The sequence below is a fragment of the Lithobates pipiens genome, unplaced genomic scaffold, assembly GCF_037356315.1.
Source record: "Lithobates pipiens isolate NorthernLeopardFrog02 unplaced genomic scaffold, aLitPip1_a1.2 Scaffold_22, whole genome shotgun sequence".
NCBI lineage: Eukaryota > Metazoa > Chordata > Amphibia > Anura > Ranidae > Lithobates > Lithobates pipiens.
In genome coordinates, this window is record NW_027507784.1 from 45,786,570 (window position 1) to 45,800,234 (window position 13,665).

Genomic DNA, 13,665 nt, shown 5'->3' on the forward strand with positions numbered 1-13,665 from the left:
TTGCCTCCGTCCCGTGCCTTGCCAGGATCGCCGCTCTTCGTCGGCGCCTCGGCGGCCATTCTAAAATTCAAAAGCCGCGCCTCCGCCTTCGCCTGTGATAGGCGGAACACTGAATTTCCCAGCAGCCTGTGTTCCGCCTATCACGGACATCGTCTCATCCTCGTCCGTAGTACGAGGATGAGACGATGTCCGTGATAGGCGGAACACAGGCTGCTGGGAAATTCAGTGTTCCGCCTATCACAGGCGAAGGCGGAGGCGGAGGCGCGGCGTTTGAAGGGTAGAATGTCCGCTGTCTGTCTGCTCGACACGCTGATCGAGCAGGCAGACAGCGATGACTCGAGTATAAGCCGAGGGGGGCACTTTCAGCCTCAAAAAAGAGGCTGAAAATCTCGGCTTATACTCGAGTATATACGGTATTCCTCCAATTTGGACGCAGGCATAGCAGAACCATAAATACATTACTGTACATGTACCAGACTAGCGTGCACAGCATACAGGGAAGACACATATTCTATTCCTATGTCAATGTGCATGTGTCAGAAACTTGGTTCTGTAATTTGTGGACAGTCTACATGTCTACTAATAAAGAAGATATTTAACTAATTAAGTGTTTGATTTTGTTTTCCTTGTTTTTTTTATTTTATAACCCTAATACAGCTATGTTATATAATACATTCTTGTCTCTTGTAGCAAAGCCCAAAGTCAAGCAGCACATACAACTCTTCATTGATGATTCCGGAGATATGGTGGCAACTTTCAGCCTTTTCGGCTTTTATCCAAAAGATATAACAGTCACTTGGTCTAATGGGCTATCCCTGGAGAAGAAACCATCAGAGGAGGCAATCAGTGAGAATCAAGATGGCACTTTTACTGTTAACAGTCGGTGTACAGTTCCTAGAAATCTCTTTGAAAACCCGCAATTCAGAGTCAGAGTAACATGGAACCATCCATCCATGGAGAATGAGGAATATAGAGAGATATCTGTACAGGATCCAGGTTAGAAAAAAATATAAATATTACTGGAGGCACTGTGAACTTGATTTAGATTTGCAGAGGCATCTAAAACATTAACTGCCAGTGCTGGATGATCAGAAACTCTGTTTCATATTCCAACCTACCACGATGTCATGTAAGATAGATGGTGAGCAGTTACTATAGACAGCACAGACATTTTCATATTAGACACTTTTATACATGAGATCCAGAAGGTTAAGTTTGTACAAGTACATGCCACCAGCTACTCCCAGTGTGCAAATAATCATGACACACTGCTCCTAGTATGGTATTATATATGCTGAATGTAACACACCTGTAACCAATTTACATTTTTCATTCAGATGTCAGTGGGAATAATGCCCCATACATTAGTGGTCAATGGGAAGAATGCCCCTTGCATTAGTGGTCAGTGGGAAGAATGCTCCTTACATTGGTGGTCAGTGGGAAGAATGCTCCTTATATTGGTGATCAGTAGCAAGATTGCCCCTTACATTGTTGATCAGTATTGAAAAGTGCCCCTTACATTGGTGATCAGTGGGAAGAATGCTCCTTACATTGGTGATCAGTGGGAAGAATGCCCCTGCTGTCGGCTCTGACAAGTCGTGTTGGTCCCAGAACTATGGAAGTACCACCAAATGGGAGGTCAAGCAGCTACAGCTCAAGTAACTCCTAGCAACATCTGGGGGGAGCCCTAATTTTCCATGGCCACTGGTTGAGAATGGTTGTCTAATGCCGTGTACAGATGATCGGACATTCCGACAACAAAAACCGTGGATTATTTTCCGACAGGTCTTGGCTCAAACTTGTCTTGTATACACACAGTTGCACAAATGTTCTTGGAAATTCCGATTGCCAAGAATACCGTGACTTAAAACATGTTCGACGAGCTGAGAAAAATAAAGTTCAATAGCCAGTGTGGCTTTTCTACTTGATTCCGAGCATGCGTGGACTTTTGTGCATCGGAATTGTGTACACACGCTCATAATTTCCGACAACAAGTTTTTTTGTCGGAAAATTTGAGAACCAGCTCTCAAACAGTTGTTGTTGTAAATTCCGACAGCAAATGTCCAATGGAGCATACACGTGGTTGGAATTTTCAACAACAAGCTCACATCGAACATTTGTTGTCGGAAATTCTGATTGTACACTACATTACAGAATTGTTGATGCAAAAGATTAAAGAGAAAAACTGCCAACACTCAGTGCTACACTTGTTACAGTCAAGGGATGATCTTAAGCAATCAGATTGAATGGTGTATGAGGGACTATATTGACATCAGATGAGAGTGGGTACACCTCAAATAATGCTGATAAGCAATGATATAAAGTGACAAGGATATATGCATGTATATAGACCTGTGGGAGGCACAGTGGTTTCCTCCCACACTCCAAAGACATGCAGGTAGGTTAATTGGCTTCTGTCCAAAATTGGCCCTAGTATATGAATGGGGACCTTGGATTGTGGGCTCCTTGAGGGTAGGGACCGATGTGAGTGTGCAATGTACAGGGATAAGGACAATTGTAGACACACACTCAGGTTGAACTGGATGGACTGGTGTCTTTATTCAACCTTACTATGTAACTATATAAACCTGGAGGTCTGGGTTATAATCAATTAGTGGAGAGCCTCTTGCTGACACAGCAGGCTGGGAACCCAAAAGCTGCCACAGAAGAAGGGGAAGGGTAGAAAGAGGTGCCAATGGTGTAGCAGGATTTATTCAACAGTGTGTGTTAAAATACAATAAAATTGCACTCACAAAAGTCACTTAAAACAGGCATATATCAAGCTCCATGTGGAGCCGCCAGTGCAGAGACCAGTCACAACAGAGACTGCTGAGATGACAAGAGCGCTGTGTAAGCCAGGGATCTGGGCAAACTGTCAGAGAACTGCCACGGGAGTCTCGATAAAGGAGCTGTCAGATTGTCACAGACTCTAGCCTATCGGGAACGCATTTCGGAGGCCAAACTACACCTCCTTCGTCAGCCACTCTTATTGTATTTTAACATACACTGTTAAAGAAATACTGCTACCCCATTGGCGGCTTTACTCCTCTTTCTCCCCTTCCACTTGTTTTGATGCAAAAAATTGCCCAACTCGGCAGTGGTTTCAAAAACACCTCTAGCAAACCTCTTCAGCCTGTAGATGCTATTGCAGTCTGAAGAGGGGCATGCGAATGAGTTTAATACTCTTAGATGCAAATAGAGCAGTAAAAAGCAGAAGGCTTTTTTATCTGATCATGGTTTTTATTAAAACATTCTACCAAGAAAAAGCTTTATATGTTACAAAAAATTAATTAGTTGTAGCATGCTCTAGTCAGGTGCTAGTGTAAATAGTTTGTTTTGCTAGTGTAGGTAAATTTGGCTTGGCTAGCAGCCAAGCCTGTGTTGAAACTGGGTCAGGGTGAGTGACTCACGGAGGCTGAATGACTCATCAAGCAGCACCTCTGGTACCTCCCCCTACTTGCTAGAACATTGGAAAAGCTTCCATAAATGGGTGGGAGGTTAGGAGGGGCTGCTTGGAGTATTAAGGAGGGCCCTAGCCAATCCCCAGCCAAGTGGTCTGGCAGGGGGCAGGCACCTCTTAAATACATGAGCAAGAGCAGTCAGGTGGAATATGGAGAAGGAGTGCTGAGGAGGCTGTCAGTGGCCCTTGAGGGTGCCCCCTAGTTTGGGGAGGGGGTGATCTCAGGTCTGGGGAGTCGGGTGCTGGAGGGATCCTTCACAACACATGGAGGAGTCCTGTCCTGGATGCACAGGAGCAAGTTTGATGACAGCAGAAGAGAGAGTCAGCACATCTAGGAGGTCTCCACGAGAAGTCAGTTGGGTGGGCTGTTGAGCAGCGTGCAGTCTGAGAGGACTGTGGCAAGTAACCAGGAGGGCAATGAGAGAGGCAGCTGCAGCCAGGTGGGCTGGTGGTGCCTGGATCAATAGCCACAGGAATGTATGCTGGACAGTGAACTTTGCTACACAACCAAAGGGGCCCGCAGTCCCTGTCTGTAAAGGGCTTTAGCTTGATCTGACTAAGTGCTTTGCCAGATTCATCAAACAGTGTTCCAGCTGGGTCTGTATTGTTTCTGCAAGCAAGTGCGTGCTGGAGGAAAAGGAGTGTAAATAGACTGAAGTCAAATGGGCAACCCGTTATTTTGCTATTCCCTATTCAAGTTTTATCCCCTCAATAAAACGTAAAAACAAGCACTGGGCTGTTTCTTGACTCTGGGATACTGTGAAAATTTGGTATGCCTGGCTGTGCAAGGTGGGGAATCCCAATTCACCAGCGTCTCCTACGTGGGATTCGCTACATAGAATACTAGTGCCCCATACACACGGTCAGACATTCCAACCACAAAATCCATCTGATTTTTTCCGACGGATTTTGGCCGAAACTTATCTTGCATACACATGGTTGCACAAAGTTGTCGGAAAATCCGATCGTTCGGAACATGGTGACTTACAAAATGTACGACGGGACTACATAGAGGCCAGTAGCTAATAGCTTTCGTCTCCAAAATGTTTTCCGAGCATGCGTGGAACTTTGTGCGTTGGAATTCTCTACACATGATCAGAAAAAGTCTGATCGGATTTTGTTGTCGGAAAATTTTAGATCCAGCTCTCAAATTTTTTCCATCGGAAATTCTGACAGAAAAAGTCTGATAGAGCCTACACACGATCGGATTTTCCGACAACATAATCCGATCTGACTATTTCCGTCTGAATTTCCGACCGTGTGTATGGGGCATAATACTATCATAGAATTTTTTATATAAAAAGAAAGAGAAAAAGAAAAAACTGTTGGTGATACCGTGCAGAGATATCCTAAAGCAATTTTATCCAAAACAAATTGTGTGTGATTAATGTGGAGTCAACATTCATGTTCCATTATAATTAAAACCAAAAAATGGGTGTTAAATTATCCTATACGTATCAACCTACTAAAAACATGTAAACCTTCATTAAATGTGCAAAATAGTGGAAATAATGTTAATATTCGACAATATGTTAGTTTAAAACAGATTGTGCAAACATGTGCAAAAAATGTGCAAAAAAGCAACTAAAGGTCAGAACAACCAAGGATCAAAAATAATTCAACCATAAAATCGCATGAAGACGCTAAATGTGCAAATAGACAATATTTTCAACCAATAATCGCATGAAGACGCATCTGTGTCCAATATAAGTCCAAAATTAATATTTGGCTTGATAGTACTGCCTCTTCAGATTATTGTTGTAATTGTTACAAAAAGTCAATGGGGGGTATTTGATTCACTCGTGCAAATAGTGCGGGCTTTCAATTAGAGAACTTCATCCCCGGTGCGCCACTCTGTGCTATAGTATGTGAATGCTCTCACCAGAGTTAATGCCCCTGTGGCCGCGTACACACGCGCGGACTGTTCGCCCAACTTTGTCCGTCCAACAGTTTCGGCAAACAGTCCGCTCAAACTTAGCATGGACGGACATGGCCACACACGACGGACGAACAGTTTGCTGAAACCGTGCGCGATGACGTGAACGGCACGTACGACGGGACGAAAAATACGACGTCCTATACACTGCATTATAGCTTTCGGCGTGAAAATCCTTTCTGAGCATGCGCGAGACTTAGTTGGCCGAACAAGCCTACACACGAGCGAACAGTCCGCTGAAACCTTGTTTCAGCGGACAGTTTTTCGGAATTTCCGTAAGACCTTGTTCGTCCAACTGTCCGCTGAAACTGTCCGCTGAAGCCCCACACACGAGCGGACTGTCCGCCCAAACACTGTTCAGCGGACAAGGTTGGGCGAACAGTCCGCGCGTGTGTACGCGGCCTGTGGGGCTGGATGTTGTGTGCACTCGTTTGAGACGAACGGCGGAGTTTTTTCTATACGCATATGCTTTTAATGTAAAATGTGAGTAGATTTTAATATTAATAAACGAAAGATTTGGTTAAGAACGTATTACACTATGGATATGTCTTCCCTTATATAATTAACGTTGGATACCATACGGACGGAATAACGAAGCTTCACCCAGTGCACCAGCAGCAGCCAGAGAGCGACACAGTGGCTTACATTGTGAAGGTCCATCCAGCCCCACAGGGGCATTAACTCTGGTGAGAGCATTCACATACTATAGCACAGAGTGGCGCACCGGGGATGAAGTTCTCTAATTGAAAGCCCGCACTATTTGCACGAGTGAATCAAATACCCCCCATTGACTTTTTGTAACAATTACAACAATAATCTGAAGAGGCAGTACTATCAAGCCAAATATTAATTTTGGACTTATATTGGACACAGATGCGTCTTCATGCGATTATTGGTTGAAAATATTGTCTATTTGCACATTTAGCGTCTTCATGCGATTTTATGGTTGAATTATTTTTGATCCTTGGTTGTTCTGACCTTTAGTTGCTTTTTTGCACATTTTTTGCACATGTTTGCACAATCTGTTTTAAACTAACATATTGTCGAATATTAACATTATTTCCACTATTTTGCACATTTAATGAAGGTTTACATGTTTTTAGTAGGTTGATACGTATAGGATAATTTAACACCCATTTTTTGGTTTTAATTATAATGGAACATGAATGTTGACTCCACATTAATCACACACAATTTGTTTTGGATAAAATTGCTTTAGGATATCTCTGCACGGTATCACCAACAGTTTTTTCTTTTTCTCTTTCTTTTTATATAAAAAATAAACACTAGGATTTGATAAGTTAACTCATCTCATCACTAATAGGGTTTAGCGCCATAACCTTTTTATTTCACATTTTTCATTTCCCTCTCCTTCCCAATAAGGAAGTGAGGGCTTCAGGCACAGGCAGCTCTAACCCAGTATATTTCCTTTTCTCTCTCCATTCTTTAATTTTAATTTATTTCACATATTTCTATCACATTGGAGATCTGATTTTTCCATAGCGCGACTTTATTTATTCATTTATCATAGAATTACTGTCTTGTTAACTAATGTGTAATAACATTGATCAATTTGGCTACTAGTTTTCAGTGACCTTTGATTCAAGATGTGGTTAAGGTGTAACTGTATGAACCAACGTACTTATATGTTCTACATTTTTACTTTTAGATTTCCCTTGGCATCCAAGAATTGAAGAAATCACTCCAATCATTCTGCAAGTACAGCAACAATCTACAGTGAAGTGTAAAGTATCTGGCTATTTCTCCATAGACACAAAAGTGACTTGGTTAGAGAAGAAGGGAGGATCTATAATGGACTGTATTCAGAATACAGACTACACAATTTCTGAAATAAAACATGAGAGAATGGCTAATAATTCCTATCAGTGCTCCCCTTCCCTATCCTTCATACCAAAATCAGTCACTGATGATCTGGAGATTATCTGCAGAGTGGAACATCCCAGCCTGGAACACCCAATAGAACGAAGCACAGGACCGGCTAGGACAAACGGTGAGTCTGTTAGAGAAATTTTTATAGGAACACACTAAAAGTCCCCAAGACCAAACTTACATGCTGGGAAATAATGTGAATCAGTGAGTGTCAGTGAATATATAACCTCATTGATGACAATTTAATTTTTTTTATTTTTTAAGAATATTTTTATTAAGAGATTATAAGCATACAGCATAAGCAGTAGGTACATGTAATTTGTTACAAATGAAACAGAAGGTTAAAACAGTGTAGATAGAAATTAAAACAAGAGGATTGTCTTATAGTGGATAATCCTTCGGGTATTACAAGATAATTCTATGCAGCGTAATCCAGACTGTTGTAAGGCCATATAATGCGTAACAGTTGTTGTAAAACAAAGATATCTTAACAGTATTTCTTAATTTAAAGCGGAGGTCCACCCTAAAGTGGACCTTCCGCTCATCGGAACCCTCCCCCCCTCCGGTGCCACAATCGGCACCTTTCAGGGGGGAGGGGGTGCAGTTACCCGGATAATCCAGGTAACTGCACCCACTTCCGGGATAGCTCTCTGCGGAAAGGGGCGTAACTTACGCCCCTTTCCGCAAGTGCCCGCCCCTTCCCGCAAGTGCCCCGCTGCCTGCTGGGAAACACACAGATCCCAGAGGCAGCGGGGAGCATCCTTATTGCACAGCCCGATTCGCGCATGCGCAGTAGGGAACCGGGAAATGAAGCCGAAAGGCTCCATTTCCTGATTCCCATACCCAAGATGGCGGCGGCAGGACCCGACAGACGACCTTGAGATCGGCTTCGGGTGCCGACATCGCGGGCGCGCTGGACAGGTAAGTGTAACTATTTTAAAAGTCAGCAGCTGCAGTATTTGTAGCTGCTGGCTTTAAAAAAAAAAAAAAAACGCGGAGTCCCGGTGGACTCCCGCTTTAACTCAACTGTCTTGTTGTTGTCCGAAACCCCTGACATATTTTCCTAAACAAGCCTGGGCCTGTAACATGACCAGTAGTTGTCTTGTCTATATCGAATCCGGGGTGTAACGGATAAAGTGGCAGATGGCGTTTGCTGGATCTGTCCTTACTCCCTCCCTCAAGGGGTGGGAGTCATACTAACAGCTAGAGTCATAGGACCTCTATGCGGATGAGAAAAGCTGTTATATGGAGTGTGCATTGTGGTGTGGGCCAATTAGCCAGGTAGAGAGACCCGGCAGACCACTTGTCAGTTTCGTACAGATTGTAATCGGTAACTGGAATGATCATAAAGGCGACATAAATAGCATTCTTCACGACTATTCAGGTGGGGGGGGGGACAAAAAGGTGAAGTATGGGAGGAAGGTAGGGGAATGAGTATGAATTCGCTGCCAAAGAACATTACAAAGCTTTTTCCGTATACTAAGAAGACCTCAAAAGACCCCAGTGAATGCTCCCCTCAGGTCAAACTATGCATTATTGAGTAGACTTTTGTACTCTGCAGACGTTTGGAAGTGTAACCAACATGCCCAAGTGTTGGTGAATTTGGGTGAGGTGTCATGGAGTTGGTGGGTAATTTCTTCCATTTCCATTATCTTTCTCACTCTTCGTATCCAGTCAGCAATACAGGGTATTGTGGTTGATTTCCACAAAGTAGGAATACACATTTTAGCTGCATTGACTGGGTGTATTACAATGGATTTCTTATAGTGGCTTTGAGGCATGGATGTATGATGGAGTAAGTATTGTGCTGGCGTGAAATCCGGTGTAAAGGTCGTTATGTTAGAAATTAAATGATGTATGGCCTTCCAGTACGGTCTAAGGAGGGGACAATCCCACCAAATGTGTAAGAGTGTTCCTACTGCTTCCCTGCATCTCCAGCATTGAGAGGTTGACGTAGGGTAGCATTTGTGTAGAATGTCCGGGGTTCTATACCACTGTGAGTATAGTTTAAAGCCATTTTCTTGTACGGACACATTTCTAGAGCCTTTGTGTATATTTGTCAATATATCGTCCCAATTATCTTGTGATAATTCCATTCTCAGATCTGTTGCCCATTTTTCACGTACTGGATCAGCTAAGCAATTTGTTGTAGGGAAGAGAAGAGCGTAAATTTCAGAAATTAAATGTCTCTGTGATGTTTTCCTAGTGCAAAGTGTCTCAAAAGAAGTCAGTTTCCTACACCACGTAGTTACAGGGTACTTATTGAGCAGAAAATGCCTGATTTGAAGAAAATTAAAGAAGGGTATTTTCATATTCGGGAATTTAGTCAAAAGGGATTGATAGGTGAGCAGTTGTCCTTTGTCAAAAAAGAACCCTGCTCTCATGAATTCCCTGAGATACAAGAATCTTGGGAGGACATTCATTTTTAAAATCGCGGCTCTCCCGAACCAGGAGATCGTAGGTATGTACCATTTCTGCAGATCAGTCCTAATGGAGTTTAATAATGGTAGGTAATTTCGGGGATAAAGATCTGACAATCTGGTCGGTAATTGAATTCCTAAGTATGTGATGGCATGCTTTTCCCAACTGAATGGAAAGTTTGTTCGACATTGATTTAGCACCGTATCAGGTAAGGTAACGTTAAGGGCTTTTGACTTATTGAAATTAATTTGGAAGTTTGCTATCGTATTAAACTGAGCGAAGTCTTGGAGTAAATTGGGTATAGTGGTTATCGGGTCCGAGAGAAACAAAAGGATATCGTCGGCATACGCTGCCACTTTGTATATCTCGTCCTTAATGCGAATTCCTTTAATAGCCGCATTTGTATGGAGTTTATGAAGCATGAGTCCGAGCGTTAAAATAAATATGATTGGAGACAAGGGGCATCCCTGTCTAGTTCCGTTGGACAAGGAGAAGGCATCCGACAGGTGACCATTAACCTTAATTCTGGCTGTGGGGGATGAGTAGAGGGCCATAATATATTGCAAGGTACGTTCTTTGAATCCCATTTTCCGGAGTGTTGCCAGCATGTAATCCCATGCCACCCTGTCGAACGCCTTCTCCGCATCCAATGAAAGAAAGAAGCACGGAGCGTGATACGCGGACAGCCACTGATGAACACTAATCGCCTTCAGCGTGTTCTCACGCGCCTCGCGTCCCGGAATGAAACCCACTTGGTCTAGAGAAACCAGCGAGGGGAGTAAGGGGAGAATGCGATTTGCTATAATTTTTGCATAGATCTTCATATCTACGTTTATAAGTGAAATGGGCCTATAATTGGGGACTAGAGATTCGTCCTTCCCTGGTTTCGGTATCATTGTGATGTGTGCTTCGTGAAGTTCCGTGTGAAGGCGCGGGAGAGCTAGGGAGAGCTAGGGAGGCTGTTGAATGTGTCAATGATGTGTGGGGTCAGCGTGTCCGAAAAAGTTTTATAATAAAGTGTAGATAGTCCATCTGGGCCAGGACTCTTACCCGGTTTAAGCTGTTTAAGGGTGGCTAGGACCTCCTCTTTCGTTATCGGTTTCTCTAAATCTATGGCCACTTCTTCAGGGATACTCCCTGGACAATTGTCTTCTAAAAATTTTGTAATCTTTTTAAGTCTATCGTGGTGCGTTCCTGATGAGGGGTGGTGTGGGAGATTATAGATGTTAGAATAGAAGTTTTTAAACTGTTCCAGTATGCCAGACGGGGAATCTATCTTGTTACCTTTTGGATCGACTATGTGATGGATTGTTGACATCGCTTTCTTTTTTTGGATTGCCCTTGCTAAAAATTTCCCTGTTTTGTTGCCAAATTCATAATAGTTTCGTTGCATAAGTATATATTTCCTTCTAATTGGTATCCCTAATTCTTCCAGGAGATCCAGTCTGGCTTTCTGTAGTTAATGTAGAGTGTTTTCCGCTAATGTCTGTTTATGTAGCAATTCTAAAGAGTGAATGTTCTTTGATAGCCTGTCAATTCGGGTTACTCTGTCTTTCCGTCTTCTTGCCGTAAGGGAGATAAATTCTCCCTGAATCACACATTTATGTGCCGCCCATCTTGTTAGAGGGTCAGTCTCAGGAGAGTCATTTTCGGCAAAATAATGTGTTAAAGCGGTAGTAAACCCGCACCTTTTTTTTTTTTTTTAAACCTGCAAAGCAAAAGGCATAATGAGCTAGTAAGCACCGCATACTAGCTCATTATGAAATACTTACCTTAGAACGAGGCCCCGACATCTGGCCCGATCCACGCCGAGGGAGCTGACATGCTCCCTCTGCGTTTCTTCCGGGTATCGCGGCTCCGGCGCTGTGAGTGGCCGGAGCTGCAAAATTGTCACTCCCGCGCATGCGCGCGGGAGATTTCAGTCCGGCCGCTCGGCCGCTGCCGGATTTTGACGGCGAGAAACCCCTTGTGCGCATGCGCCGCTGCAGTCAGCGGCGCATACCGAGGGGAATATCTCCTAAACCGTACAGGTTTAGGAGATATTTTTTTTACCTACAGGTAAGCCTTATTATAGGCTTTCCTGTAGGTAAAAGTTAAAAATGTGGGTATACAACCACTTTAAGCTAGAGTTTAGTTTGTGTACCGCATCTATATCGCTTAACAGAGAATTGTCCATTCGCCATGTAAAAGGTTTCGCCGGTCTTGTAGGGAAAGATAGGGTGATCGAAATCGGGTTGTGGTCGGAAATTACCATCTATGGAGGCTGCAAGCAAACACTCTAGATCCGTCTGAGAGAGAAAGAAGTAGTCAATCCTCGAGTATTTGTTGCATGGAGGGGAATAATAAGTGAAATCTTTATCAGTCGGGTATAGCGTTCTCCACGCATCATGTAATGTTAATGTAGTCAGCTGAGATTTTATCGCCCGTAGCGCTCTGTACGCTATCGAAGAGGTGCCAGTCGAGGAGTCTAAAGTGGGGGCCATAGTTAAATTAAAATCTCCTCCAACCACCAACATGCCATGATAGAAGGATGTAAGTTGTTGCATCATGGATTTGAAGAAAGGGACTTGCTGTTGATTGGGCGCATAAATATTAGCCAAGGTGACTTGTTTATTAACCCTTTCCCGCCGAGCGTACACACATCTGCGTACTCGGCTTCCGGGGGTTATACCGGGATGATGCCCGCACCTGCAGGCATCATCCCGGTACCGATTTTTACAGCAGGCGATTGGCTATCCAGGCATAACAACCGATGCGGCTAAAAGCCGCTCGGCTGTTATGCCGGAGGAGCGGGAGGGGACGCCCCCCCCCTCCCGCCGCCTCTCGCCGCTGTTACCGGTGCTCCCGCTCGATCGGGAGCACCGATTAAAGATCCGTCGGCTCTGGCTGCTGGGGAGGAACTGGAACGAAGCCGTAATCGGCTTCGTTCCAGTCTCCTCATCGTAAACACGGAAGCGACGTCATGACGTCACTTCCCGTTTACTCGGCTGCCAATGGCGCCGGTTTTAAAAAAATATCCGGTATTCAGAATCGCCCTTTTCGGCGATCTGAATACACTGAAGTGTAAAGGAGGGGTGGGGGGTCTTTTAGACCCCCGATCCCTCCATAAAGAGTACCTGTCACCGCCTATTACTGTCACAAGGGATGTTTACATTCCTTGTGACAGCAATAAAAGTGATCAAATTTTTTTTTTTTTTTTAAACAATTTAGTCATTTAAAAATAAATAAAATAAATAAAAAAATAAAAAAAAAATTTTCAAAGCGCCCGCCGTCCCCGCGAGCTCGCGAAGCAAAGAAAACGCATGCGGAAGTCGCGCCCGCGTACGTAAACGGTGTTCAAGTCACACATGTGAGGTATCGCCGCGATCGTCAGAGCGAGAGCAATAATTCTAGCAGTAGACCTCCTCTGTAACGCTAACCTGGTAACCGTAAAAAATGTTTAAAGCGTCGCCTATTGAGATTTTTAGGTACCGTACTTTGTCGTCAATCTACAAGTGCGCGCAATTATAAAGTGTGACATGTTTGGTATCTATTTACTCGGCGTAACATTATCTTTCACATTTCGCAAAAAAATTGGGCTAATTTTACTGTTTTGTTTTTTTTTTATTCATGAAAGTGTCCCTTTTCCCAAAAAGTTGCGTTTAAAACACCACTGCGCAAATACCGTGTGACATAAAATATTGCAACAATCGCCGTTTTATTCTCTAGAGCCTCTGCTAAAAAAATATATATAATGTTTGGGGGTTCCAAGTAATTTTCTAGCAAAAAATATGGATTTTAACTTGTAAACACCAAATTCCAAAAATAGGCTTAGTCATGAAAGGGTTAAATAACTTCCCTTTCAAAATTGTGCAACTTGAGAGGTATCACATGTGTTAGAAGGTTATCATTTAATGCTTATGTATACTTTAGGATGTTATTTGGAGGGTCTTTATCATAGAACTGTAAACTTTTACAT

At 43.4% G+C, this 13,665-nt stretch overlaps 1 protein-coding gene across 1 annotated transcript in view; it reads left to right on the forward strand.

Moving 5' to 3' along the window:
• Positions 1-13,665, forward strand: part of LOC143923723 (uncharacterized) — an 80,842-nt gene that overhangs the window by 24,414 nt on the left and 42,763 nt on the right. The window contains exons 8-9 of the mRNA XM_077447535.1: positions 691-996; positions 7,066-7,407. Of these exons, the coding sequence (XP_077303661.1) occupies positions 691-996; positions 7,066-7,407 (648 nt within the window). The remainder of the gene's footprint in view (positions 1-690; positions 997-7,065; positions 7,408-13,665) is intronic.